We start from the raw sequence: 23,075 nt of genomic DNA, 5'->3' as shown, positions 1-23,075 counted from the left end.
ATTCTATATTTTTGCAAAGCTCTCCAGCTGATGATCAGCCAAACGTGGGAACCACAGACCAGAGAACATTTAGTGCTTCTTTCAGATCCAGTAATCTGTGATCAGCGTCCTACTTTAGGAAGGCTATGCTGCAGTTCTGGGGTGAGTGCTCCTTTCGTGGATTCCCTTGTCACTTGTGTACTTCCAGCTTCCCTTTAACAGAACTGTGTCCTATCTCACTCTTAGTCATGTCTTGTTTTCCTGCTTATCAATTAAAAAGATTGTAATTATCCAGAAAAAAAAAAGATTGTAATTAAAAAAAATAAATAAAAAAATAAAAAGATTGTAATTGACATCCTGCAATTAATTCCTCTTTTTTAGCCCAATAAAATAAAGAAATGGAATGAATGGGAATTGGGAGGGAGCCAATGTTAAGGGTGGAAAGTTGAAGTAAGGTCAGAACCCATTGCTCTGATTCTCAGATATCTCAGAGACTATTTCTGATTCATCCCTCTCTGGAAACTTGGTCTCCCTCCATTCTTCATTTCCCTGAAATTTTCCACAGGGAAGATTAGTTACCTATCTGTACTATCTATGCTTTTTTTTTTTTTTTTTTTTTTTTTAACCAGTTCTCTCCAGTATCTTAGATGATTGAGTGTAGACAACAATTTATTTCCCTGCAGCATTATACTGATTCCACTGGAAAATAGATTCCTCTATTTTTTTTTTCTGATTTAAGCTGAGAAGTGTACATTGAGGGGAATACAGAAATATAGCAATAGAGTACCGCCCTTTCACTTCCTCCGGCCTGTTTCTACCAGAGGAAGCAGTTGATTGGCCACTTAAGAACTTTCAAAGAGAAGTCTTAAAAAGAGGAATGGAGCGTGGACTAATCTTGTGCTTAAAATATTAACTTCTGGGTAACCATTTGATTTAATATACACCTAGGATAAAATGTTTAAATTACTCTCGAGTATGTATTTGTACATGTTAGTCCTCATAATAATTTATTTTTATTTGTTTATCTATTTATTGAGAGACATAGAGAAAGTAAGTGTAAGCTGAAGGGGGGGCGAAGAGAGGGAGAATCTCAAGCAGACTCCTCACTGAGCGCAATGTGGGACTCAATTTCACAACCATAAGATCATGACTGGAGTCAAAATCAAGAGTCAGATGCTTAACCAGCTGAGCCACCTAGGTGCCCAAAACTTCATAATAAAAGACATGACTGATTAGATTAATTGGACATCTTTTTGGAAGTTCAGAGAGACAAAAAATTACCATATCTCAGATCAGTTGTATTTCATTCACCAAGAAATGAGGTATTTTCTAACTATATGAAGAAATACATGGTCAGTGACAAAATTTTAATAAATGCAAAAGAATGTAGGAAGGGAAACAAAACCAGCCATTATTCATTTGATAATGGTAATTTATTCTAGTCTTAAGTGTGATATGGTCTAATTAGTTTCCCAAGTTCCTTGGACGACGTATTATGATAAGAATTGGATAAATGCCTTAATCCTTAGGCCGAATAAAATCCACTTTTTTTCTGTTTAAGTTCTTTAATTCTTCCAAATTGCCAGTAGTTTATTAACTGTTCTGTTTGTACCCTCATTGGAAAAGGTCAAAAGCAGAGAATGTCTGTGTTAATTTAGAAAGTTCAATGCTGGATAGGAAGATGAGAGAGATGCCTTAAGACAGTATTCTATACATTAAGAAAGAAAATAAGACATGAGATTTTTGTGGGAATACAAAGGAAAGATTAAGTTAGTATGCTTGGTGATGTGCAGCTGGTAAAATACTTTTATGTGATTACAACTTTAGATTAGTGAATTGAGACAAACAGTATAAAACCGAAAGCTCATTCACTACACCAAGTTTTGCCCTTTACTAAATTGAAAGAAAAGAGAGCTCATTTTATGTTGGCCTAGCTCAAGGGAATTTAATGTAATGTTAATAACTCTAGCTGTTAATATTTTATATATAGTATTTTAATTAAGTTCTATATTTGCACACTGCATTGGTTTGGTTTAAGCAGCCTTTTAAAAATTGAATGAATAACTCTCCTAGCTTTTATTTTACTTAAAGGATATTTCTGAGTTAGGTTGGTGAAATAGTAAGATTTATAGCTCGGTTAAAACTAAGAAACATAGAATTTTAAGAAATAATTCATTTAATCCATTTTTCACACCAGTTATATTCAGAGTCTATATGAAAATTAGCCTTAATATAACGTGGGAAAATGATACTTCTATGACAAGAGGTCAGTGTGGGCTGCTTTGTGACTCATGGATGATGAAGGTTGCCTGGGATACTCTTCAGCTGAATATTTAAAAATATTTAATGAGCCATTTTCTCTGCTATTAAAGTAGAGGGAACTTAGGGCTGAGAATTATTCTTTCTGCTATTGACCATACTAAAGTTAGTAGGCATAAAGCCACGGCCATTAATTTGATGCCAGTAACTATTGGTTACCTTGGTCAGAGGTAGGGTTAAACCATATTTGGTGGACAGACTGAATTTTTAACATTCCCTAAACAATTTATAAAGGAAACCTATATGTGAAAGAGGATGTCTTATTTATGTTTATACCTCAGGTTCTGATACTTTCTTGTGCAATAGCAGTTGTTTAACAAATATTTGGTACAAAGAAAAATAAAGGGAAAAATATGTGAATAGCTCAGTTCTGACCCACCCCCTAATAATTAAAAACAGTGGTATCATCTTTACATTTGAAGAGTAATAGCACTCTTTTAGTTGTAATGCAAGTTTTTAAGGAATTTACATTACTTTATGAAAGCAGTTTACACAATATAACAAGTGCTACCCTTTTTTATGAATACAAAGTTATCCTCCAAGCCCAGATGCCACCCCCCCCCCAAAAAAAAAATGCAGTGAGAAAGGTACATAATTGTTAGAGAACTGTGGTAAGCCTGGTACAAAAACGACAAGCTCTTATGAGATCAGCATTGCTATCTTTGTTCATTAGATCTCTCTATCATTTAGCAAACATGTAGGTACAAGAAAAATTAAGGGAAGGTGGTCACTTATTTCTGAGGACTGGTATATGCAGGCAAAGTAAGCCTGCTAATGACAGGGGAGATAGTCACCCACACTGCCTATCTTTCCAGCAATTGGCCCTTCAGTCCTTTGTTCACTAAAAGGTGGGGGTATGTGAGCCCCTTGTTTGGTGAGGAAATATTGCCCTCAGATGAATACTTTTCTAGAACTTCATTTGCAGCACAATTAATTGTACCAGGTTTATATATCCCTTCTTCCATTCTGTGACATGGGAAGGAAACACTTTCTTTCCACTTTGACTGCTACTATTGACACACAGCTGCTCTCTTGGTACAGTGTAGCTTCTTCCATTGCCTGCTTAGGCTGATACTAGTGACATGGGGCCTGGTAAGCTGAGTCAGAAATGGCGTTTTCAGATGCTGGGCTAAACTTGCAAAGGAGGAACCATACAAAGTGGAGGCGATTTGATTTCTTGACCAGAGTATATGATTTAAGCGCTGCAAAAAGTGAATATCTTCTATGGATAGCTACTTAACAGAGAAAAAAACCCTGTTTCTGGGTTAATAAATATGATGAAGAGGCTTATTACTCTGTGAACTTAGCAGGACTTAGAGCTGAATATTTCCTTACCAGCTCCTCTTCCCTTTCCAGAGTTCCCTTTTACCTCTTTTTTTCTCCCAAACTCAACACAAATATGTGTCCAGGTATTTAGTAAACATATGAATTGTACTAAAATTAGGATGAGGTTAATGACTGTTTTCTTAGGGCATGAATATTGTTTAAATTTATATTAAGCTCTTTGGTTCAGTCAAGGGTATCCTCTCAAGTATTTTTATAGCAAACTGCCAGTATTTTTTTTTTTTTTTTTGCAAACCATCATTATTACACATTGAAATCAAAGAGGAAACTCATTATTATTGTCAAATTCCGCTTGTGTACAGCAGGGTACAGCAGATTGTATCAGTGGTTATTCATGGGTAAGCCTACATTTAACATCTAAGAAACCATTGAGATTGAATTGAAGTCATAGAGTTCCAGTTTAAGAACTAGAAATTACAGTGGGAAAGGCACAAGGCTCTCTCCAGAGCACATAATTAGAGGTTTATAGTAATCACTGTTTGATGTGAACAGCACTTTCTAGCTATCTATTACCAGCACTGATTTCTGTGTATACCATTCATGAATCACCACACTTAAACATTTCTACTTGAACAACCATTAGACGATTTCTCTGTTTAGGTCTTGATTTAAACTTGCTCTTTGACTATAAACATTCCTCCCATGCTTCTACCTACTAGCTCACTGCAAACACTGCAATAATTTTAAGTAAATTTATAATATTGTTTTGTATGCATGTCTCTAAACCACCATACATCAGTGGAAAACTGAAGCACTTTATCAATATTTTGTTAATGATTTGACTATCCCAATGACTAGAGTCAATTTTGCATAAATTTGTTACATTAAATTTTATTAAACCAATGCTTATATTTATTTCTTGATTTTGAACATGTTTAAAAAGAAAAAAAAAAGTCATCCATTTTCTTTCCCCTAAAAAAAATTTTGTTTTGGACATTTTCTTCCAGTCTTATGTACATATATTTTATAGATAATATACATCCTTACCAGTACTATATAATAAACATAATTCCTCATGGTAATTCTGATTATAGTAGATGGATATAATTGACCAGTTATGGAGATATGAGTATTCAGGTTCCTGTTATCAATTAAATTTCCCATCATAAATGAATAAACATTTGGATTGTAAACTGGCATCTCCTACTGGCAAAGCTACACAGGAAGCATTTCTATATCCTGTGATAGTTGCTATCTCATGGAGAATTAATAACTTGGCATTCTTATTTTGTACATCGATCCTATGGGCTTGGTAAATCAGTGAAAACCTGAGAGATGGACCCTGTTCTTTCAATATGCAAATTTCCTTGCTGGGCCTACCAGTTTAGAGGGCAGACCTTGGCTATGGTGTCAGTCGCACCCTGAGGAAATAGGCACTTACCTGACCACACCTAGCAGCAGTGACTCTCATTGTGGAGTGCTGAGCAGAAATCTGTATAAATTCTTCAAAATAGTATTTTAATTTTAATATTTTAATTATAAAATAAGCACTTGACTGATGTTTACAACTATCCAGCATTGTGTATGATAATCTTAAAAATTCGTATGTATACATATTGCAATAAGTGTGGATGTGTGTTTGTATATGTGCATGTGCTAAATACATGACATGCAAAAAAATAAATAAATAAATAAATAAATAAATAAATAAATACATGACATGCATGTAACATATGAATATGTGCTATTGGTGAAAATATTCAAGCATTTCAGAAAGTACATAAGCGTTTTCCCGTGCCACATACATTCCTCATCAGTTCATTCCCTCCTTCACGGGTAACCATGTATTTCCACATATTTTCCTTTGCGTTAATATAGCTATCCATATATTTACACATATGATAAATAGAGAGCTTTTATTCACCAATTAACTTAAAAAATGCTGAAACCTTTTCCATGCCATTATTTTGTAGTATTTTGGAGATTGAACCTATCACTGTTTACTTAGTCATTTCTCTATGAGGGACATTTAACTTTTTACTTTCAGAAAATTTCCCTATTTTAAACTAATTTATGAAGAAAATTTTCATGTTATATCTTTATGCATGTTGATCAGAATTCTTATAGGACAGATTCTGAGAACTGGAATCGCTGGGAGAATTGCATTTTTAATTTTAAAAGCTAATGACAGGTCATTTTTCTAATAGGCTGTTTCAATTTCCACTTGGTCATAGTACAGGATATGCCACTTTCCCCCTCGTTTTTTCCCCTCAGAAGATATTATCAAACTTTTCAATTTTGTTCTAGGATTTAGTTCTTAATATGCTGGTTTAATTCCTGACTTCCCTGGTTCAGGGGTGGATCCAAGTAAGCAGAAAACACATAGGAAGAAGTAGAAAAGTAGAATATTAAAATTATATTTTTCTTTGTTTTTAAATAAACTTTATTTCGGTCCCTATTATAAACCCAACATGTGACATTGTGTTTTTTAAAGACACAGTGGGTGTGTGAGTGGCTCAGTGGGTTAAGCATCTTCCTTTCAGCTCAGCTTATGATTCTGGGGTTCTGGGATGGAGCCCTGCATGAGGCTCCCTGTTCAGCAGGGAGTCTGCTTCTTCCTCTCCTTCTGTCCCTCCTCCAGCTTGTGCTCTCTCTCAAATCATAAATAAAATCTTTAAAAGATAACACAGAAAACTAAAAAGAAAGAAATTATCTACTTATAATCCACTCATATCCAAAACTATCCGACACAGAAAACTAAAAAGAAAGAAATTATCTACTCATAATCCACTCATATCCAAAACTATCTTTGTTAATATTGTTTCATTTATTTTTTGCTATTTTGTTGGAATTCTATATTTCATATTTCGCATCATAGTATATAATTAAAGTTTCAGGGCAGCCCGGGTGGCTCAATGGTTTGGCGCCACCTTCAGCCCAGGGCGTGATCCTGGAGATCCAGGATGGAGTCCCACGTCGTGCTCCCTGCATGGAGCCTGCTTCTCCCTCTGCCTGTGTCTCTGCCTCTCTCTCTCTCTCTCTCTCTCTCTCTCTCTCTGTGATTCTCATGAATAAATAAAATCTTTAAAAAATAATAAAGTTTCATTCTACTTTTAGCACTTATATCTTGTTGCTGAGTTTAAATTTGTTGATAGAATATGAATTTGGGTGTATCTGGGTGACACAGTCGGTTAAGCATCCAACTCTTGGTTTCAGCTCAGGTCCTGATCTCAGGGTCATGGGATTAAGCACTGTGTCCAGCTCCATGCTCAGCATGGAGTCTGCTTGATATTCTTCCTCTCTCTGCCCTTCTCCCCCTCACTATCTCTCTCTCTTAAATACATAAATTAAAGTCTAAAAAAATAGAATATGAATTTGAGAAGTAAGTATTTAAGTTTATGGAATCTGATTCTCTTCTGCAAAGAAAAGGTGTAACAGGATTATAGAAAAATAAAATTTGTATATAACTGAAATTTATTTTAAGTAGTAATTTCAGAAAATTTTATTCAAAAAGGAACCTTAGTGACACCCAATCAGTTCTGTTATTTTTCATAAGAGCCACATTGAGGCCTAATGAATCCAGTATTTGGCTCAGCATGCCAGCAAAGTTGCAAAATCTAGAGCATGGAAGTTGGTTTCCTCTGACCCAGCAAAATCATTCCCATTACAGCGCACTGTTTTCTACCTCCCATTTCCTGGTCACTTAAACTTTTGCAGTAATTAAAACCAAATTATCTTGGGGCTCCTGAGTGGCTCAGTAGGTTAAGTGGCTGCCTTCAGCTCAGAGCTTGATCCCAGGGTCCTGGGATGGAGCCCTGCATCACATTGTGCTCCCTGCTCCATGGGAGCCTGCTTCTCCCTCTGCCTGTTGCTCCCTCTGCTTGTGCGCTCTCTCCCTCTCTCTCTCTCTCTTCCTCTCTCACTCTCTCTCTCTGTCAAATGAATGCATACAATCTTTTTTAAAAATAAAACCAAATCATCTTATTTTAAATCTCTCTTCACTCTATGCTTCTTCTCACCCTGAAAACTAATCTTTTGTAAGTGAAAAGGCCAAGAAAAATTAGATGGGAAAAAAAAAAAAAAAAAAGAGTGGAAACTAACTTTATAAATACTAGCAAAATAGGAAAGATGATTTCCATTTTTATAAACTAAGAACTGTTTTCAACAGCTTTCCGCCTTTAATGTATACTTTTACATAAAGCATGAATTCATTAGTTATGCTTCATGAGTATTCTTAAATAAATATTACTTTGTCTATTTGTCACCTTTGTTTTACCCTTTGCATATGCAATGAAAGTGGCCAAGTTTAAACATTAATATATGTTAGTGTGATTTCTATGTTAAGATTATAAAAGTCATGTGCACAGAAATATATTTGTTTCTTAGCTGAAATTTTATTTATTTAAAAGCTAAATAACATAGAAACATGCTTTTGATTCTTAAGTAGTGAAGAATGAAGCACTGATCCAAAGAAGTCTCCACATAGGACTACCATCTGCAGATTTTAACAGCTCAAATATAGCAATGTTTATATCAAATATTTAATTTACCAAATTTAAATCATTTAAATTAATTTAAATTTAATTATAGTGAAAGAAAGTAAAATGTATGAAATAATCAAGCTATTCCAAAGAGAATACATAAATAGTTATAGGAATTAGAGGGATGAACCAACAATATACCTAGATTTTTGTTTTCTCTTAAAAATTTATTTACTTCTGGTCCTAACTCAACCTTTGGAACATTCTCATTTTCTATTGATATATACAGCTGTAGCAACTACTCAATTGTCTCCAACTATCAAAAATAAGATTTAAGGATTCATTTCATGTTTTCTTGGTAACCACTGCTTTTATAACTCCATTATAATGAAATAGGCACTTAAGACCCTTCATATTGAAATTTCACTGTGCTCATATATATGTGTTAAATCGGTATAAATGAATTCAGTAATTCTGTGATGAGCCTCTTGCTTAGGTGAAAATGTTCTTTGTTTCATATCAATAATAAAATCATTAAGGAATTTGGGATTCAAATCGCTTATCAGAAATGTGTACATTTCTGGACATTTGAACATGTGTAGACTAAATATAATATAAAGAGAAATATGATATATAAATGTAATGTAAGTATCTGAGTTTGACTCAGTAATAATATTGAATTATTATTTAAATACAGTTTTTATTTGGTGCATCTTCAGAACATAAAAATAATTGCTTCCATTCCCACTTAAATTAAGCTCTACTCTTTCCCTATTTTGCTGTCTGTTTTACAAAGGTATTCTAAAATATAAATGCGTATGGATTGGCAAAGCATGTAGAGGAGCTAGTAGTTGATTTTCATTCGCCGTTGTCTCATTCTATTATATTTGTTTGCAAAATATTTTAATGAATGATATCTGATATATGCATATGCTCAGTATAACTCCTTACCTTGAATCCAGGGTTAAATTATAGTTCTTGGCTTGTACTGGAGTTAAGGTTAGGATTATATTCCTTTTGCTTTCTTTCTCTCTGATCTTCCATTACTTTTTCCCATAAGAACCCTGAAATCATCTCTCAAAGGGACAATGAGGAGCCATGGGGAAAATATCCTTACCCTATATGACTGTAACTTCTCAGTCTGTGGTTTCTGAACTGTAGGTTACAACCTGTTAATCATTCTTGAAATCAATTTGGTGGGTCATATCCCGCATCTGTATTAATAAAATTATATATGAAAAATATCAGAGTGCTTCAGAAGTAATAGAGCTAAATGTTTTTCTGTTAAACTTTTGTTTCACCCTGTGTGTGAGCAGGGGTTATGGCGGGGGGGGGGGGCATGTCAGTGTGCATTAGACTATATTAAAACTGTGAATTTAGGTGTTGTGACCAGAAAACTCTAGTCTAATCACAAAGTGAGAGTGAATATCTTACTCTGGCCACAACAAACGCATTCATAAAAATATATTGTAATTTTCTTACAATATTTTGTTAAAAGCAGGCACCAACACACCCATAAATAAAAATGAGGAGAGCCAATCACTCCATCCTTACTGTCAGACTGTTGTTGGGTGACTGTGTGAAATGCCTGGCCTAATGAAGACTGTGACTATGGCAACTACAGAGGGTACCGAGCTGAGCAAACTACAGGGGAGGGGAGAGCCCTGGTGAGATCCAGCCACTGAATCCCTCCCCTCAGAACCTGCAAGCACCTCCTAGTGCAGACTTCTAACGCCACGTGTTTGCCAAGTGTTTTTCCTCCTGGGCTGAATCAGGCTTGTTCCACGAGTAACAAGGCAGATGGGAAAAATACAAATTTTTTAACCCTTGTAAAACTTTGTCACTGTTCCCTAGCTCTGTGTCTCCTAATGGTTGTCTTTCAATATTATACATTCGTTTCTGAGAAGCCTTTTTGAACTAATTAGAAAGCAGGGAGTGGCACTCATTTTCCTTTTCTCTTAAAAACAGAAATCACTCGGTTCATTCCATACAACTTTTTGTTTAAAATACATATAATAGTATATATATATACACACACACACACAATATACATTATACATTATATACATTACATACATTAATAGTTACATATATATACACACACACATATACATATAAATGTCCACCTTTTCTTTTGTCATTAATACTCTTTCTCATCATTTTCTAACATCCATTAGCTGCTGCAGAAGATAGGGATCATCTTTTAACTCACTTCTTAAGGCATTTGGGACAGTTAAAAATGCATGTAATGAAATTCTATTAGGAAGAAAAATGACACCATTCTCTCTCAAAATTATATATTTCATTTCCCCCAAATTATATTTTTTCATATTTTTTCTAAGTAGGATTTTATGGTACCTATATGTTCCTCAATGACTTTTCTTCTTAAACACTTGCACAAATGTGAACTGTAAAAATGAATACATTGTCCTTTTGCCTTTTTGCTGCCTCCCTCCGAAATCCCTGTTATGCTCCCCTCTTTGGAAGGCCAAAATAGCAATGCCTTTGAGTGTTTCTCCTCTGGGAGCTTTTTCCATTTCTTTCTGTGAAAGTCTAGAGAGACAAATATCCTCTTCATGACTTGGCTGCCTGTGCAGTCTCTGCGTGGTTTCCATGGCCTTCTCTCGCACAAGGACAGATCCCATTACATTGCCTGTATTGAGACCCCTTCTGCTGGGATTTGGAATGCTCCTAGGGACTGTGCAGAGGCCAGCAGCCCTGCATCCTTAGTTGGATGCATGTTTCACATTCATCATAGGCTGTATTTTCGCTAGGGGATGGATCTTAGGTATTCTGCGAAACAGCCAAAATGCATCTTCCTACCCATCCTCTCCCCACACTAGACTCTCCCTTTCTGTCCTTATCTCCATACCTCATCTTCTGTCTCCTGGCTTCTCTTCTACGTCTGCACCCCCAAATTCCTGAGGCTCTATGTCAGCAGCGAGCATGGCACCAGACATTTCTAACCTACTTTTCTCTCTTAGTACTTGGCCTCTTCTGCTTTCTGCTCTAGACCTGAAAAGTAAATCTGGGACAGTCTGGTCATGTATAGTGTGGTGTCCTTTCCAGGTAACATAGTTTCATTTTTATAGATATCCTTCTGGATATAGAACATTGGTGGAATTTTGAGTAATCTGGTGGTACATGACAGAAAATTTAATCAAAAAGTGTCTTTTGTCTTTCATTTCTTTTTTCATTTAATAGATCCCACAAATACTTTTTTCTGTGATTCTCAGTTAATCCTATGTGAATGTCTACCTCTTCATCTTATGCTTACATCCAGGTTCCTGTATATTTGTAAATTAATAGAATTATTCTCTTCTTACATTTGAAGTGAGGGAGGGAAAACCTGTCAATTTAGATGAGTAACTAGTAGGGATTTTAAATTTCTAATTTAATTTTTTTATTCGGTTCTTGTGATGAATCATGATATACAATATTTATGCAGTGCTTATTACAAACCAGATACTTTATTAATATCATTTTATTTAACACTTAGAGTAACTGTAAGAGGTATGTCATATTATTATATCCATATTATGGATGAGTAAACCAAGACCATAGGGTTTATCAATAGTTTGATAGAGCTAAGAGTGGTGAAGCCAAGCTTTGACATACATGTTCTGTCAAACTATTGTGTTCATTAAAAGCAATCAAGACAGTTAAAGGTAGGTGCATGCAACTTTTTTTTTTTTTTAGTTTGCAGATGCATATCAGCTTTAAAAATGAGCATTTACCGATGTGAATCTGACTTTATTCCAAAGGATAGTGTATAATGTCAACTTCTCCTTCTTTCTTTCTTGACTGAACTGTTGGAGAGTGATATAGAACGCTGAGAATATATAGGAAGAAAGAGAACTTTCTTTCCTTCTTTTTTAAATCGTTTTTCTTTTCTTTACTAAACTGTTAAAGGCTGACAAACACTCTTTATTGGCCATACACTTTGGTTTTCATTCCCCCTGGGAAGGATAAGCCACACGAGGAACAGAAAGAATAATCAGAACTGTCTGCTCTCAAGGAGTGTACCCTTAGGCAGATGAGAGAGAGAAAGGGTGATTTTTAGAACATGTTGCACTTGGTAAAGACCCATGTGTTCTCTTGTCTCTGCAACAGGTACCATTTCTGTCAACACACTGCGCACACCCTACACTGCGCCTGGTGAGAGCGAGATTCTGGACCTGGATGATGAGCTGTACCTGGGGGGCTTGCCAGAAAATAAGGCCGGCCTCGTCTTCCCCACTGAGGTGTGGACTGCTCTGCTCAACTACGGCTACGTGGGCTGCATTAGAGATTTGTTCATCGACGGCCAGAGCAAAGATATCCGGCAAATGGCTGAAATTCAAAGTACTGCTGGAGTGAAGCCCTCCTGCTCAAGGGAAACAGCAAAACCATGCCTTAGCAACCCTTGCAAAAACAATGGCATGTGCAGGGATGGGTGGAACAGATATGTCTGTGATTGTTCCGGAACAGGCTACCTTGGCAGGTCCTGCGAGAGAGGTAGGATTCCAAAAACCAAGCAGCTGACTCCCCTGAGACGAAAAGTGTATTAAATGTTGACCTTAGACCTTAAACTGGCCATGGAAGCACAATGTATCCTCTGCTGAGGTAAACTCCCTGCGAGCCAAGCAGCCACACATGACGTACTACTGATGTGTCCTAAGTGATTTTCAGAGGGGCTGATTCTGGGAGACATAGACTTTTAAGTATATTGCAGGAATAAATATTTGAGTCTTATGCATCCTCTAGACTATGATCTTAAGATGTATAATTGACAACAACAGCTGTCTGTTTTGCCCAGTTTTTAATTTCGGGACACTACAAAGTAAAGAAGGTATGAATTAGGGATATGTGTAGCCTCCAGTGCTAAGATCTATGGCCAGAAGAAGAGCACGCGAGACCAGCTAGGCTGTTAAGTTGCAAATTCTCTAACGGTGTGGCTTGAGAGTTCAGTTAACCTGCTCATTTCACTTCCCTCAACTTATCCAAGTTTGAAATTTAGAAAGTAAGGTGACTTCCAATCATCTAATTTACACCAACATTTTCAGAAGTACACACCCTAATTTCAAAGACACCTTTGCCTAGGACCTAAGTGATTACAGAAGACGTATTTACCTATATAGTATTAAGTTCTGGTGTGTCTGCTGAATTTCTGAGCAGGTGCTTCCTTTTCTTATCTAGTAGGAAGCAAAGCCACATTCTTTTTTCTTTTCCTGTCCCATTAGAAGGAGAAGAATGAGGATTAGAGGAAGAACGAAGAGTGGTAGCTCCCACCGTTTGTCGCAGAGGAAAGGGGGAACAGCACAGAAACAAAGTCCTCCCATCTACCTAACAATTTCAAATAAATGCTTTAGTCACAATACCCGTTGCCACTCATTTTCAACAATGGAACAAAAAAAAATCAATATGGAAAACTGCCGATGAGTTGCTCCATTGACCTCTCATGCTCCAAATGACTTCGCTGTGTTAGACACTTAGCCTGAAAGCACCAGGCAGGTCTTGTTTAAACCATGCACATTTAGTCTTCTTTCCCCCTTTCAATCTGATATAGTTTAATTCGTCTAAGCTTTCTAGAGAACAAAAATAGCAATTTTCTTAGAATCTGAAGTTGAAATGTGACTTTGGTTCTTTATCTTAAGAAAGAGGTTCATCAGCTTATCAATTCTGTTATTAACATTAATCAATACAAAAACTATAGCAATAATTTAATAATCTAATCGTGATCTTATATTACCTACCAAAATACTATCACTGTTCTGTGCTCTACAGAGGTAGACAGGACAACAGATGGGTAAGTATCTTCATCACATAGATTCATTCCTTCTCCTAGTACCAAATTGCAGTTCCTATGAATTGTTGTTAGAGGTTAGCTATTTCTGTGTAGCTTCACTTGTACGCTGTATATTCTCTATGGATTCCCTCTTCTCATTTCCCCTTCTAACTTCAGTTTGTTTCTGTAGTTTGGTCTTTAGAAACTGCCAAAGGGAGCCAAACAATGACCACCAAAAAGGCTTGTAAATATATTACAAGTTAGTCATAATGTGGGATTAGCAAACCTGTATGATTTAAGCCTTTGTTTTCCTTTTAGTCACTCAGAGAGCTGCCAATTATCCTGACACCTCCTGCTTACGTGAAGCTAGAACAGGATATAACCGAACTGTCACGCAGATTTCAAAAGCCTTCAGTTAAATATGCGCGGTGTACCACCCTGTGGCAATATCCTGCTACTACATATGGCAGAAGTAAAAATAGAAATTGTCAAGCTTCCTAAGCCAGAATGAGGGAAAGGGAATATTTATATTTTGCAATAATTAGAAGGAGGGGTGGCAAGCATATGTAGATTTGCAAATGAGAATTTAATAGCAAGCTTCATCACTCGGATTCAGCATACATTTTTATCTGACAGGTGGCTAGAAATTTCTGCAGATTTCTTTGTCTCTAGGTTGGTTGTGTGTTGAGGAAAAAATGGTCATTTTTGTGTGATTTTTGTTTCCTGACTACCCAGCATATTGTTAGAAGTCTTTGTTTTTCAGAATTAATTTTCTTGCTCACATTATGGTATCTCCTGAGAACAGTGGTGATGTGGGATGCTTGTCATGCTCAATACCACAGAATTTGGCTTCTGTCCAGTTCCTAGCTATGCCCTAGTTCAATCAACACAACACTGTGCTCAACCCTTGGGGTTTCCAATTCAAAAGAAAGAGCTTTGACTGTGGTTTGTCTCCAGATAAGCTCTGATCACATTAGGCTGTTAATCACATAAGAGTTGATTGACAACTTTTAAAATTAAAAATAAATAAATAAAGGTAGTAATAGTCTCTTTCTTACTATTATTGAGCAATAATTGATAATTTATAAATATTATTATTCAAAGTAATTAAAAAGAGTGGTCAAGCCCTTGGGTAATGCAGCATGGGGAATGATATCACAATCATATTACTATAGGAAATTTTTATTCTGCATTAAGTAAGCTAAGGAATTTGTAAGAAAGAACAATATTTGCTGACTTCAGCAACTAGGAAAACAGTATTTTATGTGTATTGATCCCATAAAGAAGAGTAATATAGAAATAATGTTCAATTGAATATAAATTAAATTTAGCATTTTCCCTCCCACTTTATTTTTAATAAAGCTGAGGATTTGTGGAGACTTGGCCATATAGAAATTATTCTTGGTTATGTGTATATGTTGTAATCAGAGGTCTGCTTTATACTTGTTTGTTAAAACTCTAACAGATGGAGGGACAGATGTCAGAGCAATATAATTTGGCTCCCTGTCTGATTTTCATCGTTGCGCACAATATGTGACTGCCTTTCGGCAAAACTGAGCACAGGTGAACACTTTAGACGGCAAGAAGGAGTAATACAGAGAAGCAAATTTATCAAACTTAACGACAAGAGGGAAGGAGATGCAGGAAACAAAGCTCAAACTTTTCTCCCCCTCTGGGAAGTATTGTATGGGAATTAGCCTTTTAAAGTGCTCTTTTGTGTTCTAAGTGGTAAAATACTTTTACTAATGCGAAAGGATGCTGCCAAATAGCATAACCTTCAAATGTCAGAATGTTGTTTACCATTTATTTGGCAACTCTAGACTCCAGCCATGTGCACTTTCCATTTCTTGTCTAATTAAACATTAACTCTAATTATGAGGAATCATTTAGGTGTTCATTTATCGTTTATCAAGAAGTTATTTTCACATTGAGAATTATTTAAAATGTACTCAAGTTTTATTACTTTACTGTGTTATTTCATTCAACATTCACTGGATAATGTTACAGGCTAATGATCCTGATTATTTTTCTACTTTGAAATGTATTTCATACTATGTTTATGATCCGCTGTCAGTCATCTATGTTTCTGAAAGGATGTTCCCCCCCTACTTAGTTTTTAATCAAATTAAGTTGCATTTTATAGAAGATTATAAAATCATTTTTCAAAGTGTGGTTATTGAATAATACACACTAGACTTACAGACTAAATACATAGAAGAAGACTAACAACATTTTAATTCTTTTATCAATGTGATACCAAAGAACTGAGCAATTGATAATGACTCTTAAACGTTTATTTAGGTTTCTGTTGCTCTATAGATAAGGACAATAATTGGCTATAGTTTAAGCAAAGAATAGTAAAGATGAAATTTCCTTTAAGCTTGTACAAGAAGCACGTTTTTTCCAGAGTTTGTCGTAGTTTTACAATCATGTTTTAATTATTTTTAATTAATTAATTAATTAATTAATGTATTTATTTGAGAGAGTGTGTGTATAGGGTACAGGAGAGGCAGAGAAAGACAGAGAGAAAGAGAATCTCGAGCAGACTCCCAGCTGACTTTGGAACCCAACGTGGGGCTCTGTCACACAACCCTGAGATCATGACCTGAGCCCAAATCAAGAGCCAGATGCTTAACTGACTGAGCCACCCTGGCACCCCTTAATTATTTTTTTAAGTAAACTACTACTAGCTTTTCTTTTATGATACTTCTTATCTAATAACAAAAATATGTGGTATAATAGAACCACTATATTTTAAAGAATAGTATTTTATTTTCTCAGAGTCAGGTGAGCGCCTAGCCACAGGACTTGTATTTAATAAATGGACCTGTTTCCTAGTCTGTTGTCTATGCCACAGTATGTCCTTCAAAGTAGACTTCAGCAAATATTTTGTTCACATAAATTACCAAAATTAGATTCCACTTAAAATAGGCAGAGTAAAAACTTTATTTTTTAATAATAAATTTATTTTTTATTGGTGTTCAATTTGCCAACATACAGAATAACACCCAGTGCTCATCCCGTCAAGTGCCCCACTCAGTGCCTGTCACCCGTTCACCCCCACCCCCCGCCCTCCTCCCCTTCCACCACCCCTAGTTCATTTCCCAGAGTTAGGAAACTTCATGTTCTGTCTCCGTTTCTGATATTTCCTACCCATTTCTTCTCCCTTCCCTTCTATTCCCTTTTACTATTATTTATATTCCCCAAAAGAATAAGACCATATAATGTTTGTCCTTCCCTGATTGACTTATTTCAAGAGTAAAAACTTTAGTGAGCATTTATGTGAGCTTGATATCCAACCTAAATAAGCTCTTTCATATATCTTCTGTATCGAATGCAATCATTAATTCAATTAAGTACTTACTGAGGCTCTCCTGTGTGCCTGGCCCTTTTCAGGAAAGGGCACTCAGCTGCTGCTGTATAGGAGAGCCTAACCTCTGCCCTCACAACACTTATATTCTAAAGGGTGAAGGAGATAACAGTATAGAAACAAATAAGAGGGATGCCTGAGTGGCTCAGCAGTTGGGAGCAGAGTCAGAGATACTTTAGCAGTAGGGTAAGAAGCGATTAATTCAGGAAATGGATTGGAATTAGAGACTACAAGACTTGTAGACTTGAACATAGATTGGGCATCACAGAGAAGTTAAGAGAAAAATCAGAAAAGCTAAGTTCTAAACGATGGGTTATGCCATTTACTAAGATAGAGAACATTGGTGAAGGAGCATGTTGAGTTGGTTCACGTGGAGGGTGCCTAAAGTATTCAAATTGGAAATGTTTAGTGGGCAGTGGATGAAGAAGCTCAGGAGAGAAGTCAGGGCTGTTAATAAATATTAGGGGGAGTTGACCAAGATCCTTTAAGTCAAGAGGTAGGCAGAAGAGAAGAGCACCAAGAAGGGAAGGAATCTCCATTCTTTATCGGTTCTGGATGTGCATTCAGTCCCAAGATGACAACAACTAACAAAATCTATCAGAAGCAGCTTTAGACTCTCTTGACTTTTTGAAAGACAAACTTGCCAAACCACAACTCCAGTCCTAATAATAAGCAGCTGTATCAGTGAAGCTAATAATCATTGTGCCATGTAAATAGCCAAGATAATGAGAATTTCCTAGTTTACTTTAATTCCAGGTAGTTTTTCTTTTATTAAACAGTATTCTGAGTTGTCAGAACCAATGAGAAAGCAGAATTACTCATACTTGTTTTGCAATGTTCCAACACCATATGGTGTTTAACATTAAAGGTATTCTTCCTTAAAGCAGTTTGTGATCAACCGTTTCTGCTGTCCTCCTCTTTATGTGTTTAACACAGTATTAAGCAACTGCTGTCTTAAAGCAGTCCACTTTAGTTCAGTAGCACACACCCACACAAGCAGACCCACCCCCATGCTTATTCAGTATTACCAAAGTACATAATTATTGACTTCTTGGTGAAAGCTTAATAGTTTTAGAATGCCAGGGTAGTGCTTACAGAAGATGTTCTCAGTTACCCTTTACCTGTAAATAAAGCTTAAAATAAAGTTTCAGTTTGCGACTTTGTAAAAAATTAATTACGTTGTTAAACAAAGTGACTCAGAAGGAGCATCACCTGTTGTTTGGACATACTATTTTTTCTTCTCTTTTTGAATACTTTTGGTAAAACATGGACCTTTCTTCTACGCTTAAGTCATTTCTTTTTCTGTTTTTGATCCTATTAAGGCAGAAATTATGGAAGGACATAATGATAGCCACTTCTCTTAGAATCACCGACTTTTAGGGTAGGCAAAGGCCTTAAACAAACTCTACTATTACCTCCTCATTTTTGTTGCTGAAAGATTTGGAGCTAAGGCAGATTTCGCAGAGCTAGTCAGTGGCCTAGCCACATATATACGTGCATTAAGTAACTGATAGTGCTTCATACCGGGTTCATATTGCGTCTACACACAAATGAATATGATCTCTGCCTTTGGGAAGGGAGACATATACATAAACATCAATAATCCAGCATGATTAATGCTATTAGATGAAAGGCTATGTGACCAAAAAGGAAGTAGCACCATCTCTGTGTCTGTACTTTAGCAGATACTTCACAGAAGTTCTTCACTTTGACTTCTCTTTCAGGCTTAAAAAAAAAAAAAAAAAATTGCTCATTTCTGGGGAAGATGAGTTGTGTGTGTAAAGTTGTGTTCTACCTGGAAGCTGTTAATAGGTCACACTTTTCCTTTTCAAAGTATAAAGGCACCAAACTGACCGAGAACTTTTATCTTCATTTCCCATCTGTAGAGGCCACGGTTCTGAGCTACGATGGGAGCATGTTTATGAAAATCCAGCTCCCAGTGGTGATGCATACAGAGGCGGAGGATGTGTCCTTACGGTTCCGATCCCAGCGTGCATATGGCATTCTCATGGCAACCACCTCTAGAGATTCCGCAGACACCCTCCGCCTGGAGCTGGATGCAGGCCGTGTGAAACTGACGGTCAATCTAGGTAACAACTCGCCTTCCCCCATAAAACTAATATTTTGCACTTTTTGTTCAGTTTTGCCTGCAAACATTTATCGAGTAGCTTGTTTTGCCATGGAAAGTTAAAACACTTAATGGTCTCATTTTCATCATTTAAATTAATTTAGGTTTTGGGGGCATCTTCTTATTGTTTCATTTTGACATAATTTACCATTTTGTGATTTCTACCACTGAGGATTCTTAAAAGGGAAGCCATATATATCAGTGAGGTTAATTTGAAAGTATAAATTGTTAGGCTTGAAGAGGCCTCAAATAATTTCCATTGTTATATTTACTAATATTCGGATTTGCTATAGAGGATACCCTTTCAGATAAATAAAAATCCATCTAGTTTTACTTAGATGACATATGCACGAATATCAAATTTCTACTTTGTGATGTAGATCGAGAGTTGCTTTTACTCTGCTCCCTGGGCTTCTCCTTTGACTAGTCACCTTTGTGGTACCCCATCTTTTCTGTTTGGAAATACTGTGTGGTGATATTTTGCTATCAAACAGCAATCCACAACCCTTCAATGCCCAAAGACTGCGGCCCGTAGCAAACAGCCATGAGAACACTAAAACACAGGCTCTTCTACAGAGAAATAATGCTTTCCTGCTTAATTGTAGCATTAGGGAAGAGTGACTACAGTAAAACCTCAATAAGCTGTATGAAATATGGGGGAAGGCTAGGCTGAATTAAGAAAGAGTCTGAATTGTAGACTTAAAAAAAACTACCCAGCTTTGTTTTCAATTACATTCAAAAACATAAATTGATAGCTAGAAAGGCTTATGAAGGAAAGGTCCTACCAGGCTGATTTTAATGGGTGGATAAGAATTATCGGCAATTAGGATGTTGTTTCTAATACAAGTTGCACCATCATTGTACAGTGATGTACCGCAATTCAGTTTTCCTCCTGAAGTTGATCTTCTCACAACCTGTTTGTTTAATTTTTCTCAGGCAATCTCTGAAGATTCTCTCAAGAATTATAAATATTCTGCCCAAGAAGTTTCATTATTATCATTAGCTCCAAGAGGAGTACAAATTAATGAGGTTTTACTGTATTTCCTGAAAGTGCTAAACACACACACGCACACACACACACACACACACACAAATAAATAAATGGAGAAAGAAAAATAAAATCTGAAACATAGGTTTACAAAAAGAGTAGTAAAACGTGATGAGGTAAAGCATTTGTGGAAACTCTACCTACATTTTCAAATTGTGCTGGGCAGAATGGTAGCTCATAAAATATAAGATTATTTCAGGGATAGCTTATTGCATACAATTACATTCAATTAATATTAGTTAAATTAATAAGGGTGTTTTTTAAAGATCACTGAAGGACACGCTGCACGGTCATTTACTGTTCTGTTAGAGTTCCCTCTAGTGACAATGAGAGGTTACTACAACAAATCAAAGGGAATTGCCTAATTGCAATGAAGGGGCTGCTCACCAAAGTGGAAACTCCTGGAAATTTTCCAACAGCAAAGCATTCTGTGGAAAGAGCTGTGTAGGTGCTGGTCCTTGGCTGTTTGCAACCACTTTTCTGATGCGGTTGACGACACATGACAAACTCAGCTATATGGAAACAGAATCTAGGTTTATATTTTTCATGTTCCCCAAAGGCATTAAATATCACAACTAAAACCAACGAGTATTTATCTATACACAACCATAAGACATCCCACAGCAGTCCTTTAAAGATAACCCTTATAATCACAGTCTGTGTTATTCAGATCAGGCATTCTGTTCGTAGAGGATCTGCGTGTATATAAGAAGCAAGTGGAAGAAAAGGAAAGTCAATACCAGTGTTAACCATGACATTTACTACATAGAGATAACACTGTTAGCTCCTAAGAGAGAGACACAGGCGTGGGTGCTCTGAAGAATGACACTACTCCTTAGCCACTGGAGGCTTCTGAAGGAAAACACAATTGTTTCTTCCTTCCTCCAATTAATGCAAGGCATAGAATCCAGCCAATATTTGGCCGTTACCTTTTTTTTTTTTTTTGCCTAAGCAAATGATAATAATAACAGAAATAAAATACATTAGGGTGAGATTAGAATAGTTGCAACCTTTTCTCCATTTGACCACCACAATTCTCAAGAGTCCTTTGGCCTTTGTGGGATATTAGACTTTGAAGGTCCAAGATGTCTGAGCCTAGCTGGGCTTGCACTGTACCCCATTGTGACGGAGCACTTTTTAATTATGCCAAAAACAATGATATGTTCTTTCACAGATGGGGAGAAAGTCGCAGCCAGTCTAAGCCAAACATCTTTGACAGTTAACAACTCTTTATTTCACTTAGATTTGTCACCATGTAGCTTTGTTTGAATTGGCCATTAAAAAAAAAAGAAAAAAAGAAAAAAGAAAAACCTTCTATTGTTGTTTCCAATGTACAGTTCTATAACAATGAATCTGGGTTCTAGAAGTCTGTAAAGAATAAATGATATGGAGTGGCCATATTTGCATGTGTCTGTCCCCGGAAGGGTGGACTGTGATTTTATTGGATGTCTGCAGCTATTACCTTGAAGGATAAATTTTCATTTTTCATCTATTCTTCCCCATCTAGATTGTATCAGGATTAACTGTAATTCCAGTAAGTGCCTATTCAAAATTCTTAAAATGTTATTCCTCCATTATGATGTAAGCTAGTCCAGAACAAAATGAGAGCAGGAGAAAGACGTTTATAAAACTCATGAATTCACTTTTGAAGTATACCAGTCCATCATCTGGGTTGTAAAAATTCATTTTGAAATCAGTCCAGCTGAAGACTTTTCTGCTGTGGTTCCTACGTCGAGGTGGGAAAAGGGATGGCAAATATTTTACAGCAGACGGTGCACATGCCTCTATAGACCTGTGAATAAGGCAAGTGACATTTGTGTTTTGCTTGATTCTTGGACTCTAGTGGCTCTCTTCTTCACCAAATTAGGAAAAAAATGTTGTGGGTTGTATTTCCTTCACTTTCTGTTTTTATCTCTTAACTCAAAATATAGGGAAAAATTGGATTCCTTTCATTTTGAGAGCTACTATTAAATTCTTCTAAATTCAACTTAGAAAAATTTATTTTTCAACATTATATATATGTGTGTATAAAGAAAATTACTTGTCTAAGTTTTTTCCTGTTCATTAAGAGTATTGATATGATGAATTTTTACATCCTCATCACATATCTGCAAAAATAATCAAACCCCTTCAAATCTGTGATATGCATGCCAAATGATGAGTCAGAAAAGATGCATGGACTGAGTTTTATTTAACTATAGACTAGAGAACCTGTAAGGCTATGAGGACTGTGATTTTATTTTGAGTTGTAGCATTACCTTAAGAGTAAATTTATTTTATTTCTTAACATAAATGTTTAGGTTTTTTTTTTCCTTTCCAGTTTTGCTGACCACATTAAGGAATCTCCTCCAATGATACCAAAGTTGTTAGCTATTTAAATAAAATGGTTCTAACAAGATTCTAATCTCTCATTGTTATAGTCAGTGAGAACAAACATTTTCTATATCCTTGGAATGTGCTGAATGTGAGTTGATGAAGTCTACTCCCAAAACCATTGCTGTGTTTGCAAATGCAATGTCATCCTTTGAGGAACAAAATGGTGGTCTTAAATGTACAAAGCAATGAGCTTTATCTAATGAAATGCATACTATTTTGAACACCATGCTTCTTATAACTCAAATTTGTCTTCAAGCATTTTAATATTCATTTTAAAGTAATATAAATGTGAATCTTTTTCAATCATAGCCATAAAAAGGTGA

General features: G+C 36.1%; 1 protein-coding gene and 1 long non-coding RNA gene across 28 annotated transcripts in view; one reads left to right on the top strand and one right to left on the bottom strand.

Moving 5' to 3' along the window:
- The window catches only part of LOC140600220 (uncharacterized), an 87,066-nt gene extending 65,579 nt beyond the window's left edge, over positions 1-21,487 (bottom strand). For 3 of the 4 annotated variants that reach the window (XR_012003438.1, XR_012003436.1, XR_012003437.1), the window contains exons 1-3: positions 21,387-21,487; positions 20,764-20,888; positions 9,181-9,277 (exon numbers count right to left, since the gene is read on the bottom strand). This is a non-coding gene — a long non-coding RNA (uncharacterized lncRNA). The remainder of the gene's footprint in view (positions 1-9,180; positions 9,278-20,763; positions 20,889-21,386) is intronic. The other variant, XR_012003439.1, reaches the window with a different exon arrangement.
- NRXN1 (neurexin 1) overlaps positions 1-23,075 on the top strand; it is a 1,115,374-nt gene that overhangs the window by 482,316 nt on the left and 609,983 nt on the right. For 16 of the 24 annotated variants that reach the window (XM_072768323.1, XM_072768320.1, XM_072768315.1 and 13 more), the window contains 3 exons: positions 12,177-12,560; positions 19,087-19,290; positions 21,884-21,910. In XM_072768323.1, the coding sequence (XP_072624424.1) occupies positions 12,177-12,560; positions 19,087-19,290; positions 21,884-21,910 (615 nt within the window). The remainder of the gene's footprint in view (positions 1-12,176; positions 12,561-19,086; positions 19,291-21,883; positions 21,911-23,075) is intronic. The other 8 variants (XM_072768313.1, XM_072768327.1, XM_072768324.1 and 5 more) reach the window with 1 other exon arrangement.

Source organism: Canis lupus, chromosome 11 (genome assembly GCF_048164855.1).
Source record: "Canis lupus baileyi chromosome 11, mCanLup2.hap1, whole genome shotgun sequence".
Lineage (NCBI taxonomy): Eukaryota > Metazoa > Chordata > Mammalia > Carnivora > Canidae > Canis > Canis lupus.
Note: the sequence above shows the minus strand (reverse complement) of the source record. Positions and strands in the feature narration are given on the sequence as shown.